Genomic DNA, 17,938 nt, shown 5'->3' with positions numbered 1-17,938 from the left:
CTTTCTCTCCAAGAAAGTCAATTAGATCTGCAAATTGTGACTTTGTCGCATGCCGGGTCCGGGTGAATCGCCTTCTCGTCTATGCCAGGCGTCAAACATCGGATCCAATCTCTGTCAGATGGATCGAATGTCGAGTTGTCGCGTTCACATGTAACTCAACTTTACTTCCTCATCGTTTTCCTTGAGCGCTCCCCAACAAACATGATGGTCAGGATTCTCCTTATGACTTACTCGCGGGCACTTGCCTAGTGGAAGGTCGGATGTCATGCGGCGCGGGTACCCCAAGATTGCGACAATGTCATTCCTTGTATATACCTGACATCTAGGCTCCATCGGGGTTTAGATGTGGATCTAGGTTGCAACTATTTTAATTGATGCTTCCTTTGTTACTTTATGTAAGGTGTATTAGTTTCAGCACGGTAACCAAGGCACATAATTATAGAGAAGTTGGGATAAAATTATCCTTGGCAAATTTGTTGGTTAGTGGTAAGTAAATCATTTATTACAGGAAAGTAAAAGATACATGCAATCGCGAGAGATATATTTTTCTTTTTTCCCTACAAGAGAGATAGAGACAATCAGGAGAGATATTTTCCTCTTTTTTGAAAGGCTAAAAAGGGATCATGAGAAACTTGAACAAACAAGTAATAATGTACGTGCAATGCACGTTTATATTCGATAGGCTATATCTGTTGCACGTTGATGTTTGGTAAAATATTAATTACTTTTTTGTGGGAGTGGTAGGATATTAATTACGTGACAGATCTCATGGGATAGCATTGAGTCAAAACGTGTTTATAACCAATGGCAGTGGTGGGCAATTAGAGCGTTAAACGTGTTTGGTGCTTAACATTGAAGTGATTTAAACCGCTAATAACATGATTTGATGGTTGAGATGGTTTGGATCTGCCCCTTTTGGTCTTTTTATATTGGTATAGATGCATATTATATTGTGAAATTTTATATAAATAAAATACACCTTGCATAAAGGAACGAAGAGTATTGTGTTGCTTGTGTCTAAACTTACATTTAGGCTTTAATACTTTCTCTGATTCATATTAATTGTCGCTGATTTAGTATTTCCTCCAATCCATATTAATTCTCGCTGATTTAGTAATTCCTCTGATCCATATTAATAGTTGTTGATTTAGTACAACTTTGTATTAAATGAGCAACAATTAATATGGATCGAATGGAGTAGTACTATATTATCTTTCATGCAAAAGAGTAGGCGTTAAGAACTGGGTGAGAGGGCTGGACGATCCACCAATGCATCAATAGTCTAAGGAGAAGAAGTGTAGTATGATTTTCAATGTAATCTTTTTTACTAATTGTGTCCAAGTTATTGTTTTTCTTGTTTGTTATCAGAAGAAGAATCAGATCTAAGATGTGTTTTGGGTGTCTTTTTCTTCTAAAAATGTCAGACGACGGTCTTGCAATGAGAGTGAAGTTAGAAGTCACTATGTCGTCGAAGCGGTAGCGCGTTAGAAGTTATTTATCCTTTTTTCTTTCTTCTTTTTGATAATGTCTTTTCCATGAGAGATTTGCACACGATAGGTGCATTAACCGCCTTATTTATAATAGATTAACTTGCAGTTCAAGTCACCCGGATTTATGCCTTAATTTAAGGAACCTGTTTGCCTGATTTTCGTTTCCTTGCTGATCGGCTATTTCCTTTCCTTGCCCGCCATCAGTTCTGTTTCCGTGGGGCTGCTTTTTTCCTTTCTGTATCGATCTCCTAATTTATTTGCTGCCTATTTCATATCCTAGTTTCTTTTTATTTTCTGCTTCTTCCGACCCACAACTCAGTCTTCCACTAGTGTAATTTCTTCCGCTTCTCCATTGGCTTTTGTGTCCACTTGCACTTCGTCTCCTAGTGCATGGATTGGCATCTACATGTAAGTATTAACTATCGTGCGTGTCATTCCCGTCAAAAAAAAAAAAAACTATCGTGCGTGTCATGGCATTAGGTTACAATGATGATTGAGTAGTCTTTCTTGTGTTTTGTAACCCATTAGAATATGTGTTTAAAATCACCTGTTCTTGGGCCAAGGCACGAGCAACTTTGACCAAATGACATGTCTTTGTTTGGATTTAACAAAATGCCGTAGTATTGTGTCACTGACGCGTAGGGTCTGGGCCTTTGTGTCAATGACACGAAATTGTGTCATTTGGTCACTCTTTTTCTTGGGTAATGTAGTGTGCCTGGCAATATGAGTTCAGAATTCTTTTTCTAGCCAAATAGTATCATGTTCGAACTACTTGGTGGAATTTGTCCTTTTAGTTTCTTGAGGTGTGGTCTGAATTTGATGTGAAATTTTGACATGGTATATGCGTGTTGTATGAATTTTGTCAAAAAAAATTCTATTTTTAGGCGAACTTTGTGTGACATTCTATATACTATTGTATCAATGCCATCAACTTCTATAATTTAGTGGTCATTAATCTCAACTCAAAACCAACAAACCAATTTTGTCATGGAGTTGCTATATGTCAAATTAATGATTTCTTTTGTGCAACTAGTGATTTTTTTCATAGCCCTTGGATTTGGAAGCAGTTGCTTGACTTTTCTCTTGCGACTAGTTAATTTTTGGGTAGCCCTCGGCTCTGGAAGCAGTTGCTTGCCCACATGCAATCTTTTTTTCTTACAACTAGTGAACTTTTCCGTAGCCATTGGATTCGGAAGCAGTTGCTTGGCTCGCATACTGTTTCTTTTCTTCCAACCAGTGAACTTTTCTGCAGCCCTCGGCTTTGATAGCAGTTGCTTGGCACACATGCCGTCTCTTTTTCTTAGTGGACTTTCCGTAGCCCTTGGCTCCGGAAGCGGTTGCTTGACCCGCATGTCGACTTTTTTCTTCTTTCAATCAGTGAACTTTTCTGTGCCCCTTGGCTCCGGAAGCAATTTCTTGGCCCACATGTTGACTTTTTACTCTTCCAATCAGTGAACTTTTGTGTAGCCCTTGGCCCTGGAAGCAGTTGCTTGGCCCACATGCCGACCTTTTTTCCAACTAGTAAACTTGGGCTTCAAAAACAGTTTCTTGGCCTGCATGCCTACTTTTTTTTCTTCGAAGCAGTGAACTTTTCTGTAGCCCTTGCCTCTGAAAGCAGTTGCTTGGCCCGCATGTTGATTGTTTTTTCTTCCAATTAGTGGACTTTTTTCTTAGTAATTGACTCAGGAAGTAATTGCTTGGCCTGCATGCCAACCTTTTGTTTTGGTGCTAGTGAACTTTTTTGTAGCCCTTGACTCTAGAAGCAGTTACTTGGTTTGCATGTTGACTTATTTATTGTGAACTTTTCTGTAGCCTTTGGACCCAGAAGCAGTTGCTTGGCCCACATGCCCCTGCTGAAGTCAGGGGTGCCGTGTGTTAGAGGATCCCAATCGCTTAGATCTAGATCTCACTCTTAACATCACAACCACACCAACTATATATACTTATTCACTAGTAACCCTAGCCCCACCATTCTCGACCCCCTCCCCCTCCCAAATCTCCGGCGTCGTGCCGACAGCTCCATCATCACATCTTTATTCCCGTCGCACGGTTGTTGACCCACTTTCCGCAACCTAATTGCTCTCCATTCTTCCTCGACAATCAACCTAGGCCCCAGATAGGTGAATTTGGCCCCGATTCAACACAAGAGACGTCGAGGAAGGCTGAGTTTACAGGGGGCAAAGCAAAACACAAAGGTGAGGAACCGAATCTAATCAATCTGTGTATGGCAAATTCATCTTTGCGCGGGTGTGCATCCTATGGATACATAGGCTAAATAAACCAATTCCATTATCATGTTAAAAAATACTTGAAGAAAAATCTCTGTTTTTTTAAAGAATATCCACGGTGGCAGAGCTCTTCTTGTTCTTGACACGCCCCATGGGGGCGGCGTGGCAGAGCACAGTGCCTTCCCTAGATATATAATATCCCTCCGCTAGATTGCGCGAGCAGCGGCAGGTGCCGTGGCCGCCGATTCCAGAGTATCTTCCGCCGGATCCATGTTGGTTCATCTTCCCCAGCTCATTTGTTTGTCCCCCCCATTGCGAGTAACCACACCGTTCATTTCACACTGCAGAAGAGGAGCAGACGGCCGCTTGAAGATTAATACTTCTTCTTTTATTGCCTCACTACTACAATCTCCCGGTATATCTTCCACCTCCGCCGCTCTACCTTCCGGTTCTCATCACGGCTGCGCCGCCGAGGAGTCTCAGGTAACCCCCCTTCTCCGTCCTCTTCTTCCCCCTCGCTGCGATTTGTTCCGGATTCGGACAGATCCGTTCTCGTGGTCCGGCCCCTGTTTAGATTCGGATTTACAGCTTGCTCGGTGATGCTGTTGGTTAGGGCTCGCGCAATTTGGGGGATTGGGAAACCTTGTTGATGGATGTGTTGGAATCGTGGAGGTGGGGGTCTCCACCCAATTTGGGGGAAGAAATATCTATGTGGAGAGGGGAACCCATGCTATTGGGGAGGGGGGGATAACAAAGGGATGGGGAATTTTTGTAACTTGGATAATCGCGATGTTTGTCGATCCGGTCACCGGCCTGCGGGGAAGGCAAGATCTTTCTATAGGCTCCCCTTGAATAAGGAACCCTAGATCTATGCCGCAAGATGCGCCTGTGTGGCCCGTGCCTCAGATTTATCCGTCGCACAATGATGTGCCCAGGTCGTATCCCGACCACTCGAATTGCTTCGAAACTTGTACATTTGAATTTGTGTCAAATATGTGTATAGGATTATAGTTGGCCTTGTTATCAGCGAATCGTAAGGTGTTGGAGTCAAACACCTGTAATTGGACCTATAATATACTCCCTCCGTGCCAAAATAAGTGTCTCAACTTTGTACTAACTTTAGTACAAAATTGTACTGAAGTTACTGAAGTTGGGACACTTATTTTGAGACAGAGGGGGTATAAAGGAACCACGCGGTAACAAAATAAAAACATGACACCAGGTCATGAGAGGGGTTGTATGGTCACCGTGGCAAGGGTGGCCAAACCGGCCATGGCGGGTGGTGGGAGACACTGACGAAGCCTTGGTGAGTTTCCTCACCGGTTGTGTTATGTTGATTTAATGCACCGGGAGGAGCACCCGAGCAAGGGCTCCTAGAAATGTAGGATTCGGCCCAACTCCGTCATCAAACATCGTCTTGCCATTGTCTACTCTTTGGAAATCCAATGTCTCTTTACCCACATATTTATTATACACTGAGGCGCGTGCGAGTAGTATCCGCATAATTGGTAAGGCTTTTACGGATTTGAGAGGGGGGGCAAACGAAACTAGAAAAGAGTCAAGGGGCTTTTCTCTTTGTCTACATCAAATTGATCTCTCTTGTTATGGTTACTTCGCCGGTCTTCTAGGTACATAGTGTACCAAGTCAAAATGTTGTGACTATTTTATTACATCTTTCGACTTTATAGTGATACAATATTTTCCTTGAAAAAATTGATTTAATGCTTCCTTATCCTTATTGAAGAGCTTGTGGGGCGCTGCAGGAGGGAAGGTTTCAAATTTATTTTATGCCCAAGGATATTTGAAGTTGTGCTTGTTAAGAACTAGGCTCTTGCAGCCTCTCTATATCCAATTCTACTACTGAGTTTTCCTTGGCCCAAACATTTTTGTGTCCAAGACTGTGGTAGAGACGGTCTCATTCTTTTTACGGGAGAATATATGACTTTAAAATCTATGAAGAACACCTTTTTATGTCAGAAGGAGAAATCAAAGTCATCAGTAAATTTTTTGGATTTATCCTCAAGCTCTAGTTCGCCAGTTGTCGATGGTGTTTGTTTTGTTCCTACTTCAGAAGATGATCACCACCTGTATAAACGGAGGAGGACGGACCAGAAATGTCATTTTGTTCCGACAAATGCAAATGGAAATAAGAGTAGGAGTACAAACAGAAATGCGATCAGGAGTACAACAGATGGAAATGCGAGGAAAAGTACAACCAGAAGTTCTGCAACTTTTGAAGATATTTCGCCCCAGGCACTTATTGTTCCTTCAGATGGAGAAGTTTCAAAATCTGAAACAAACATTGTTGAATATACAAAAAAATATAAAGATACCGCAGAAGCTTCTAAGAGAAATTCTTGGAAAAACTCATCGGTGTCACTTTCTACCGTGGATGATAGGAAGTCAATATCCATATCAAGCAGGCCATCTTATATAAAGCACAAGGTAGAGGATTCCAGGGAGTCTGATACAGAATCACTTATGGAGTTAACATCAAGGGAGGTTTGCATATCCTTGCTCGAAAGGGATATAGTTCTCATCGAAAAATCAGAGCTCAGCAGCACATCAACTACATTAACCCATGATGATAATGAAAGCAACACTTTATTTGCATGCAAGAGTTGTGGGTCTTTTGAAGATCCATGCCGCATGTTAATATGTGATCGTTGTGAAGAAGCATTCCACTTGCTTTGCTGCCACCGTCGCATCAAGAAAATACCAGATAATGATTGGTATTGCCTGGATTGTTCAAGGAAGAAACCTAAGAGGCAGCGTGAGATGTTGCCGAGTACAAAAGGATCAGCCAAGCATATTCAAAGACCTCTCCAAGTTCTTGGCTCAAAAGGAGATATGTTGATGAATGCTGAACCATATGAAACTCAAGTAAGGATTGGTAGAGACTTCCAAGCAGAAGTTCCAGAATGGTCCGGTCCAATTTCTGGGTATGCTCACTCTTGATCAAATTTTACTTTAAGCCTGTCATTGCTACTGGGACAGGAGTAGCAGCTTCAACTTGAGGAGCAATTTCGATTCATGAAAAATTGTGATTTACGTGGGAAGTGTTATCTTTCCCATGGGGTACTAAGCATCATCTAATGAAAGGCTGTTGGTCCAGTCAAGATTCTCAAACTTTATCTTTTGTTTACCAAAATTCCATGATATATATAAATAAACAATAACCAAGACTGTAAATCCTAAAATTGCATTTAAATTGTATGCCCTACTTCAGTTGTATTTTTATTGTTTCTTCTTGTAACCTTGCATTATCAAATAAAATTTCTAATAGTAACTCCATCTATGCAGCAGTGATGACTATTTTGGTGAACCTGCTGAACTTGATGCCACTGAAATGACAAATCTGAGTGTAGGTCTCCGCACACTCTGGACCTGTTTAATGATAATTGATAAAAATATTTCCTTATTGGTTATTTTCAGCCATGGATTTTGACATTCTGTGCTTTAGTTGCAGTTGTCACTAAGGCGCGAGGACAAGAAAACCAGCATTGGTAACTGGATTCAGTGCCAAGAAGTCTTGGACACAGGTGCTATTTGCGGCAAGTGGCGGAGGTAACACAGGTCACCCTAATTTCTTTCAATGTCTCTGTCAGTTATGGATTGGTCCATGAGGGCTTGGTTTACCCTCTTGTTGTGTTAGAAGGCTCTTCTGTTTTCTGTGTTTTTGTTAACATCTACTCTCTCCTTTCCCAGTTATAAGATGTTCTAACTTTTTCTGAATCGGATGTATGTAGACGCGTTTTAGTGTGTTTGTTCACTCATTTCAGTCTGTATCTAGTCCATATTGAAATATCCAAAACATCTTATAATTAGGAACGGAGGTAATATCGTTAGGATATGCAATCATGTTTTCATTACCCCATGGGAATGTTTGCAGGGCACCACTTTTTGTTGTTCAGTCGAGCGATTGGGATTGTTCATGTTCAGTTCTTTGGGATCCAATTCATGCTGATTGTGCTGTTCCGCAGGTTTGTTTCTGTTATATAGTTTCCTCTTTTTTGTGTGCCCTTGTGGGATGTACATGGTTGTCTTGCTTTATGTCATAACCATACACTTTACATGTTGACTGCATTCGGCTAGTCAAGCTCTTCACAAATGATGGTTGGTTATGTTTATATTATTTCTTGACCTCCGTTGTTCAATCTTTTGGATGTATTAAGCATGTGCAAGTATATTTCATTATTTTCATGCATGCATCTATTTGAAGTCGTGTTGGAACCACTCTGTAATAGTTTTTGCACCATTCTGTAATAATTAAAACCGCAATAGAAAGCTGACATCTGGATTATCCTGTCCATTGTAGGAATTGGGTACTGCTGAAGTGCTTCAGCAACTGAAGTACATAAATAAGGTATGTTCATCTGATCTTTGAACGTGATTACACCACCAAATCTTTGCATGAGGTTCTTGGGTCTTATTACCCCAAAGCTTACTTTGCATGATAAGCAGTTCTTGGGTGTTTTTCTGATATCATGACCTGTTAGCGAAGAATTTGATTTCCACATGCCTCCACATTTACAAGATTGATTTTGGCAAAACTAGTTTTTACCATCCCACAGGATGGAAGATGATTTGAAACAAACATTCCAGCTACCAACCTATAGTTTTCCATACTCCAAAAGTATCGTCCAAAGAAAACCAAACACAGGCCTTATGCAAGATTGCCTGGTCGTCATAGTTTTGCTCCACTGGCCTGTCTTTCACTGTTTGAATTCGAGCTGATCGATTCTTGTCTCTGCAGCTGAAGCTACGTCTGGACAGTTATAAGCAGAAACGCTGAAAGCTGTACAACCGTCAGAAGTGAGTCATGCATTTCCAGATACAACCTACCAACATTCAGCACTTTACCCTACTGCTCTATGCATGAAATTTGATGGATCTATTTATCATCTTTCTTGTAGCAGGATTTGTCGGCAAAGAAACCTGCAGAGAGGGAAACCATCGCACCAGTCCCAGCCCCAGTTCCCTCCTTCGCTGTATGATGGTTGAATCTCTAGCTCAGTTATCCCCAGTTGGCCTTGGAATGAGGAGAGGTTCTGTGGTGTCGCCTCCGAACATGTAGTTCTAACTCCCAGCAATGTCTCCTTGCTTTGAAGCAAATGACCTTGCAGGTCGAGGATTAGAAGCGTGTTTTTTTTTCTGTTCTTTTAGTGAGATGTAGAACTGAAGGCTCCGTTACCGTCAGGCGAGCCTACAGCCTTGTGGAGTGAAATCGTGATGGAATTTGTGTTTGACCCTGAACAGTAGGGGAGCCCCTGTTGAGTTTATTGATGCACTGATTGAATGGAAGAATCATTATGCATCACATTTGTTTGTTTTTCGCGTGAATTATTGCATGTCGCGACTTGTCGAAAAGGAGAAGAATCTCAACCAGGCAGTCCAGGCTGCCAGCTTCATCCCAGCTCAGTTTGTATTGGTTTAGAGTCTTAAGATTCACAGAAGAAATCAAGCAAGCAAACATTCTTTTTGTTGTTTTCAAGCTTGAAACGCTCATCAGTTGCCAGCGTGCATCAGGATCGTTTACTGCTTTTCCAATGGTTAGTCGCAGTTTTAGTTGTTAATCTTGTTGAATTGAATTGTTCCGGGATCGGCGACCATTTTGGTTGGTTTGTTTGATGATTTCAGATATATGATTACCAATGGTTAAAGAAGTCCCAAATGAAGATGCAGATTTACTTGTAGGTAAGAAAGTCTTTTAGACGAATATTCTGTAGGTAAGAAATGAAAAAGGTGCCGTTAGTAGAGGCAAAAATAAAAAGAATTTTCGTGTCTGTCAGACGAAACTTACAGGATGGAACGATCCTCTACAGCCGCTGGGATCCATCCATCAGATGTATCGTGGCCGTTAATCACGCTCTGGCCCAGTGGTCAGAATGCATCAACCAGACTGAAGTGCTTGCCTTCTTATTGGTAAAGGATGCCTATAGAACAGATCCTGTTCAAGTAAGGTCGTGCTGCCGTTCGCAGCGCCTCGCCTTATAAACCGGTTCGGCGCGCTGCAAACTTCCTAGGTGGGACTAATGTATGGCAAGTAACGCTGAAGCGCAACGCAGCGCAGCGCCTGGGTGATGAGAAGGGCGCGTGTGGGCCTCGGCCCATGAAGGAGCCCAGCCCAGCCCATCTAAGAAACATCCGTCGTCTCGTCTGGACTCCTGGGAGCTCCGCCGATCTTGCAGCAGCAATGGCCGGAGCAGGAGAAGATGGCGACGAAGTAGCTCCTCCCCCTCCCTCTCCCCCTCCTCTAGCCCAGCAAGTAAGCAGCAGTATGGGCGTTCCTGAGTAGATCGGTCAAGTGCGAAATCCTTTCCCCTTAACCTGCCGTTCCTCCCTCCCTGCAGCCCATGGGCGACGCGGCGGCGGAGCACCACCACGGCGTCGGCGACGAGCCGTCCTTTCGGATGGAGAACCTTCCTGGGCAACTGCCATTCCGCCGGTCCCTCTCTTCCCATTCCTCTCCTCACATCACAGCAAGGGAAAATAATAATATTATTACCCTCAGATCCAGCCACTACGTGAAAATTAGTCCTTTGATGTGATTCTTGGGGTGTTCCCCTCGGATCTGAACCTTTGGGGCAAACACAAAAAAAAACTGGTGAATTATGGGGTTTCTTGCCTGATTATGGTCCAATCCATGTCTTTTACTTTTTCAGTGAGCCTCACTTGTAAGGTTTATTGCTCAAGTTGTTTGCTACACCAACAGGGAGGGCGTCGGCTTGCTTGAGTTGCTAGAGAAAGGAAAGTCGTTGAATTACTTGCTGCCGAATGAGCCTCTACACTACACACTTCTTCCTTGGATAAAAGGCGCAACGGGCACCTAATTTTGTTAATGAAATCGTTTCGGCTTCGGTAACACGGCATTCAGGTTACAGCATTCAAATCATTAACGATAAGTGAAAGCAGTAATAGAATTGCGCCGAAATGAACAATAGCCTACACTCTCCCGCAAAATTGTTACAAAGAAGACTGCAAAACACCCATTGACTACATTTGCATCTGGTCTAATTTCTCTTCTGTGCACTTTCAGGTCATTGTGTGTTTTGATTTGAGTAATTATCAGTGTCTATTTCTCGTCTACCAGTTAGTTTTAGCTAAAGTTCAACCTGACTAAAAATCAAGGCCGTTTCTGTTGGCAAAATTATGCATCTCTGGGATGCCATTAGCAGGAACTGATTGCATCTAGATCACCTAAAAGCATGAACAGAGAAGGGTTTAGGGGATCATTACATGTCACGGCAGTGGACATGATCGCCTGCTTGGTGCAGGCTTGATGCAGGGGTGATGTAGTCGAAGTAGAGGTTCTCCTCGACATCTTGATTCCTTCAGGGCGCCACTGGCACTGCCCAAGGACAGCGGCGGCGGCTGGCTTAGGTCTTCCCGTCGCTGCAGCACTCCGCCTGATCGGATGGGGTGAGAGAATATCGGGAGGAGAGTAAACCTTACGTGAATTGTGATCTCGCAGGTGCCCAGCTCCCTCCCGTATCCCTTTTAATATGGCGCTGGCGACAGGGGAACCAAAACCTGAGTTGGTTTTTGGGCGCCCCCGATCAGGGCGCGTTAGTTCTGATCGAGGCTCACGTACGTTGGTACGTGGACCCCTTCACTTATCGTTATCCCTTCATCTTTTTTTTCTTCTTCTGTTAGACTAATAGATCTAACGGGTCTGTTTAAGCCGTCAGATCAAAACCAACATTCTCCCCCTTGATCGTTAGGCTTAACTTCATTCGCCCATTCTACATAGGAATGATGTACCAAAGTGAGGTGTTACTACAGCTCGAAACGCCATGGAACCTCAACACTTATAGCACACCCGCCTATTTCGAAATGGAAAAACATTTTGCTAATTGGGGAGTGGTTCATTTTAATGGTCCTCTTATTCCAGAATCATAAGGCTTCCAGTAGTCCCATGCCGGCAACATGCTCACGAAAAATACTAGGCGGTAAGCCTTTTGTTAGCGGATCCGCAAGCATATGCTTCGTTCTTATGTGTTTAACATCAACTGTTTGATCCTGGATTCTATCTTTCACAACACGATACTTTATGTCAATGTGTCTGGCAGCATCACTTGACCTGTTGTTACTCGTATAGAAAATTACGGGTTCATTATCGCAGTATAATAAAATTGGTTTAGATATGCTGTCAACCACTTTAAGTTCGGGAATAAAATTCATTAACCATACAGCCTGCCCGGTGGCCTCATAACATGCTACAAATTCTGCTTGCATCGTAGATCCAGCAGTTAAGGTTTGTTTGGAGCTTTTCCACGATATAGCTCCTCCCGCGAGTGTGAATATATAACCTGACGTGGATCTCTTACTATCCACATACCCGGCAAAATCAGAGTCTGAATAATCAACAATTTCTAGGTTATCAGTTCTTTTATATGTAAGCATGAAATCATTAGTTCCTTGCATATAACGCGAGACTTTCTTTGCGGCCTTTCAGTGGTCCGGTCCTGGATTTGATTGGTATCTACCAAGCATCCTAGTTACAAAACATAAATCTGGGCGTGTACACACTTGAGCATACATGATGCTTCCGACAGCTGAAGCATAAGGAACCGACTTCATCTGATCAGTTTCACATTGGTTCCTCGGACATTGAAATGCCTCAAACTTATCGCCCTTAACTATAGGAGCAGGTGAGGGTGAGCACTTATGCATATTGAATTTTTTTCAGTACTCTCTCAAAGTATGCCTTTTGAGATAGTCCTAACGTTCCTCTGGACCTATCTCGATGAATCTCGATGCCGAGGACATACGAGGCTTCACCAAGATCTTTCATATCAAAACTGGATGACAGAAAATTCTTGGTCTCATGCAGCATATCCTTATCGCTACATGCCAACAATATGTCATCAACGTATAGGACTAAAAATGTGAACCTACTGCCTTTAAACTTAACGTATATGCAGTTGTCCACAATATTTTCGGTGAAACCAAAAGTTTTGATAATTGTATCAAACTTGAGGTACCACTCTCTTGAAGCTTGCTTCAAGCCATAAATCGATTTCTTTAGACGACATGCCAAATGTTCCTTCCCTTCCACAACAAAGCCTTCTCGCTGAGCCATGTAAACGTTTTCTTTTAAGTCACCATTTAGAAATGCCGTTTTAACATCCATTTGGTGTAGTTCTAGGTCGTAATGAGCTACTAATGCCATTATGATTCTGAAAGAATCCTTGGTTGACACAGGAGAGAAGGTTTGCTTATAATCAATGCCTTCTCTCTGTGTATACCCTTTTGCCACTAGCCTTGCTTTGAACCGTTCGACATTCCCTTTGGAATCATACTTGGTTTTGTAGACCCACTTGCAGCCTACTTTCTTAGCTCCATCGGGAACTTCTACTAAGTCCCATACGTCGTTTGAGCCCATAGATTTCAACTCGTCTTCCATGGCAACCAACCATTTGGACGAATTTTCACTTTTAATGGCCTCCTTATAAGAGGTTGGATCCTCCACCTTTCCCAGATCATTCATATCCTCAATCATGAAAGTGATATAGTCGTCTGATATGGCTTTCTTCCTCTCACGTCGTGGTCTACCCACAGGAGGAGGTGGTGGTGGTACATCATCATTTTGTGAATCATTATTTTCCTGGTGGTCCTCATTTGTGTATGGATTTTCATTATTAGCTCCGGATCACCATTTTGACTGAGAAACTGAACCATGAGATTCAGGATCATCAGTTGTCACATTTCTTCGTATTGGAAAAACAATCTCTTGGATAATCGGGGATGGTGCACAAACCCGCTTCTCCTCAAGATCAATCTCCCTTAACTTAGTGACCTTATTATCCTCAAAAAATACTGCTTGTCTAGTCTCCACAAACTTGGTGGTATGACTTGGACAATAAAAACGATATCCCTTTCCCCTATGAGGGTATCCAACGAAGAAACAACTAACTGTTTTTGGATCCAATTTCTTAAGTTGTGGATTGAAACTTTAGCTTCAGCAGGGCAACCCCACACTCGTAAGTAACTATGTGTGTTCAGTGCTGACTTAGTTGGAGCAAGATTTAGTATGTGTGCAACTGTCTTTAATGCCTCTATCCAAAGGCTTACTGGTAAACTAGAGTGATTAAGCATGCTTCGCACCATATCCATAAGGGTGCGGTTGCGACGCTCAGCCACACCATTTTGTTGTGGTTCACCAGGCATTGAGTATTGAGCAATGATTCCATTTTCAGATAAGAACTTGGCAAAAGGTCCAGGAATCTGCCCATAAGGAGCATGCCTACCATAATACTCTCCCCCGTGATCAGACCGTACAACTTTGATTTTTGCGTTCAATTGATTTTCAACCTCCGCTTTATAGACTTTGAATTTCTCCAAAGCTTCCGATCGGTCACGTATGGGATAAATATATCCATAGCGGGAAAAGTCGTCTGTGAATGTAATGAATGAATCAAAACCATCTACAGACTTAACATTAAGGGGTCCACATATGTCGGTGTGAATTAATTCTAAAACCCCTATGGCTCTTACTGCTCCTTTCTTAATTGTTTTTGCGATTTTTCCTTTAATGCAGTCGACACATTTGTGTGCATCTGAGAAGTCTAATGGGAGGAGTATTTCATTTTTAACTAAGCATTCCATTCTCCCCCTCGAAATGTGGCCCAAACGACAATGCCACAGTTTCGAAGAATTACTAACTCCTTTCCATTTCTTCTCAACATTAATTTCATCACTCACATGCATAACTGAATCGTTATTAAGAGATAACATGTATAGTTGGCCTCGTCTAACACCGATGCCTACATTCTTATTACATTTGATCAAAGCAAATTGTTTCTTGCCAAAATGGCACTCATACATATCATCATCTAAACGAGAAACTGAAATCAAATTCCTACTTAAGGTAGGCACATAAATAACATTATTCAATCTAAGAGTGTGGCCAGTGTGTAGCTCCAACGTGAGAGATCCCACAGCTTCAACATCGGCCTCAACTTCGTTCGCAACCTTAAGCTTTCTTGTTCCTCCTCTTATAGTTTGGATCGTATCGAATCCCTGCATAGAGTTAGCAACGTGAGTGGTTGCCCCTGAATCAATCCACCATGACTTTATAGAAAAATCGACATAAAAAGATTCATCTACAAAAGTAATTTCATCAATATCTCTTTTGTTCATCCATTTTAGAAAGCCTGGGCAGTCCCTTTGATAGTGTCCCTCCTCTTTGCAGAAGTTACAAGCATTTTCTCCAGCAGTGGAGCTGCTAGGAGCAGAAGAAGAATTGCCGGCTTCTTTACCCTTGAATGCCTTAGGGTTGAATGGCTTAGTGCCTTCTTTCTTGACTTGCTTTTTCTGAGGCTTGGGAAAACCTTGCCCGTCATGCTTTCTCTTGTTAGAGCCAACATGAAAAACATGGTCTTTCTTCTGCCTCATGATCCTCTCTTCCTCCTGGACGATCCTTTCGGTCATCTCAGAGAGTGGCCATTTTTCCTTTAGAGAGTTATAGTTGACTTTAAATTGTTCAAACTCTTCTGGAAGAGACTCAAGAATAATTATGACAAGAAGGGCTTCACTTAAAGAACACTCCAAAGCCTTAAGTTTGGTGTAAGCATTTACCACCCTCAATATGTGTTGCCTAACGTTTCCGTCAATAGTATATTACTGAAGAAGTTTAGCAAAAAGCTCATGAGCATACACTTTGTCGGAGCCTTTAAATTGCTCCTCCATTTCAGTGAGGAATTCTTTATCAGTGTCTTTCTTAGGGAGTGCTTCAGAAATGTCCGGCGATATTGTCGCTTTCATGATGAGAAGCGCAATATGGTTGGACTTGTTCCACTTTTCCATCTTAACATCATAGTCTTTCTTTAGTTCTGCATACCCTGTAACACCTGCCACAGGTGCCACATGTTTTTCTTCCCTCAAGGCATAGTCAAACTCATTACAACCTAAACATAATTCGACTTGGGACTTCCAACGAGGGAAGTTACTCCCCGTAAGTGGTTCGATCGTGTCGGACCGAAATGGAGCGGAAGCTGAAATCATCATAAAAATTCATAAGTAAACTTGCATGATTATAAACTTACGTTGGTAAATAAACAAACATGCCAAGTATTTAATTTCAACTCCATGTCAAAACACTGTTGAGGAGAAAAAACATGGAATTAAAATATCATAGGGGATGACTCATAATAATAAAACAACGTTGGTCCGAATTAAAATTAGAGTCATTTCATTCTGAATTTAAACATCAACATAAAAGAAAATATCATTATTTTTTATGTCTAGAAATTCATCATGCAAACACATAATAAATTCTGAACAAAATATCTCGTTGGTTCAATTTTACCCAAAATAATAATGTGTTCATTATATTTTTAGGCATTTTCTGGTTTAAACAGTGCAAAACATAAAAGATATTAACTTATAGTGCACTGGAAAACACAGAAAAACGCGATGGCCCAAAATACCCACGGTTATACAGCGGCCCAAAAACCCAGCAGCGAAATCCATAAAGAGAAAAAAAACGCACTGGGCAACCTGGGCTGAAGCCCGTGGCCGAAAATGGCCCATTAAGTGCTCGCAGGCCCGCGCAGAGCCGAGCGTTGCTGCCAGCCGTCCGATGGGAATCGACGGTCCGCGTCGATCACGGCTAGAACAAAACAGCCGCCCGGCCAGAACCCTAGCACATTTCCCCCTTAACCCCCCACATTTCACGCTCGACAGGGAGCGGCGATGGCGTTCGACGGCGGCTCGAGGCGCGCCGGCCATGGCGGCGCGGCGGCTGCGCTCGCCGGAGGAGCGTGCAGCAGGATGAATCCCGCGCGCTGCTCTGTCGAGCGTGGCCCCGGCGTCCGCGCAGATGGCGCTTCGTTCGGGGGGTGAGGGGTGCGCCGGCCACCGCGGCTGTTGGGGTCGACGGCGACGTGCAGGGCGACGGCCCGTACACGCGCGTGTCCGTAAGTGCGGCGGCAAGACGCAGGTGCATTCCGCGCGTCGGCCAGGGCACGACGGCGTCGCGGCGTCTCCGCCCTCGCGCAGCGGTGGGCGCTGTGCGGGATCCGAAGGGAAAAGGCGGCTACGCGGCGCATTTGGTGAGGATTCTCCTCATTCTCCTCCAATTCGTGTGCATTAGTACTTGATTTGGGGGAAAAGTAGTCCTAATTGCAGAATTAGGGTTCTTGCGAATTGGGGATAAATTCTAGGGTTCTTAAACATGAGGGGTTGCTACTGTTGACTTGGGTGTATCCCTCTGCCCAATATTTTGCTAACGCATATGGAAACAGTACTTAAGCATGATCAATTTTAATCAACTTAACATGAAGGTGAGCATAAGATCTTAACTTAGATTAATAAAAATTGATGAACATAGGTGGTAGTACTGATCCGTAGCAAATTAGTTTAAAACATGATGATCTACAGAGGGCAACAAGGCAGTAGCATGCATATTTGGGCTAACCAAGGGCTAAAACTTTCAATCTAGATCATGAACCCTAGACCTGACATTGATCTAAACATGATAGTGATCTACTGATCAACAATAAAGGGATCTATTGCAATCAAGATTGGCGACTGATACCATTGTTGGCAAAATTATGCATCTCCGGGATGCCATTAGCAGGAACTGCTTGCATCTAGATCACCTAAAAGCATGAACAGAGAAGGGTTTAGGGGATCATTACATGTCACGGCAGTGGACATGATTGCCTGCTTGGTGCAGGCTTGATGCAGGGGTGATGTAGTCGAAGTAGAGGTTCTCCTCGACGTCCTGATTCCTTCAGGGCGCCACCGGCACTGCCCAGGGACAGCGGCGGCGGCTGGCTTAGGTCTTCCCGTCGCTACAGCACTCCCCCTGATCGGATGGGGTGAGAGAATATCGGGAGGAGAGTAAACCTTACGTGAATTGTGATCTCGCAGGTGCCCAGCTCTCTCCCGTATCCCTTTTAATATGGCGCTGGCGACAGGGGACCCAAAACCTGAGTTGGTGTTTGGGCGCCCCCGATCAGGGCGCGTTAGTTCTGATCGAGGCTCACGTACGTTGGTACGTGGACCCCTTCACTTATCGTTATCCCTTCATCTTTTCTTCTTCTTCTTCTGTTAGACTAATAGATCTAACGGGCCTGTTTAAGCCGTCAGATCAAAACCAACAGTTTCTTGTCACAGGAGATTCAACCTGTTGTGATGTCACTGATTCCACTTAAAGAGGCTGTGAGGCTGTAAATTTCTTGAAACTGTAATCTGTGTTTTTATGGCCCG

General features: G+C 43.1%; 1 protein-coding gene, 1 long non-coding RNA gene and 1 pseudogene across 9 annotated transcripts in view; 2 read left to right on the top strand and 1 right to left on the bottom strand.

Moving 5' to 3' along the window:
- Window positions 1-9,038, top strand: part of LOC123149319 (E3 ubiquitin-protein ligase UHRF2) — a 9,496-nt gene extending 458 nt beyond the window's left edge. Inside the window, exons 1-9 of one of the 8 annotated variants that reach the window (XM_044568960.1) lie at window positions 3,832-3,990; window positions 4,066-4,201; window positions 5,482-6,660; window positions 7,025-7,082; window positions 7,188-7,285; window positions 7,611-7,701; window positions 8,037-8,084; window positions 8,475-8,533; window positions 8,638-9,038. In XM_044568960.1, the coding sequence (XP_044424895.1) occupies window positions 5,657-6,660; window positions 7,025-7,082; window positions 7,188-7,285; window positions 7,611-7,701; window positions 8,037-8,084; window positions 8,475-8,513 (1,338 nt within the window). In that variant the 5' untranslated portion in view covers window positions 3,832-3,990; window positions 4,066-4,201; window positions 5,482-5,656 and the 3' untranslated portion in view covers window positions 8,514-8,533; window positions 8,638-9,038. Of the gene's footprint in view, window positions 1-3,831; window positions 3,991-4,065; window positions 4,202-5,462; window positions 6,661-7,021; window positions 7,083-7,181; window positions 7,286-7,610; window positions 7,702-8,036; window positions 8,085-8,474; window positions 8,534-8,634 lie in introns of those variants that run through there. The other 7 variants (XM_044568957.1, XM_044568958.1, XM_044568959.1 and 4 more) reach the window with 7 other exon arrangements.
- Window positions 9,039-9,500: 462 nt separating this feature from the next.
- On the bottom strand, window positions 9,501-9,684 carry LOC123155270 (uncharacterized; annotated as a pseudogene).
- Window positions 9,685-9,875: 191 nt separating this feature from the next.
- On the top strand, window positions 9,876-10,379 carry LOC123150211 (uncharacterized). Its single transcript, XR_006475008.1, has 2 exons — window positions 9,876-9,986; window positions 10,072-10,379. It is a non-coding gene; the product is annotated as an uncharacterized lncRNA (long non-coding RNA).
- The last annotated feature ends 7,559 nt before the right edge of the window (window positions 10,380-17,938 follow it).

This window comes from Triticum aestivum, chromosome 7A (genome assembly GCF_018294505.1).
Source record: "Triticum aestivum cultivar Chinese Spring chromosome 7A, IWGSC CS RefSeq v2.1, whole genome shotgun sequence".
Taxonomy (NCBI): Eukaryota; Viridiplantae; Streptophyta; class Magnoliopsida; order Poales; family Poaceae; genus Triticum; species Triticum aestivum.
The sequence above is the reverse complement of the archived record's forward strand: the minus strand, read 5'-3'. Positions and strand labels throughout refer to the sequence as shown.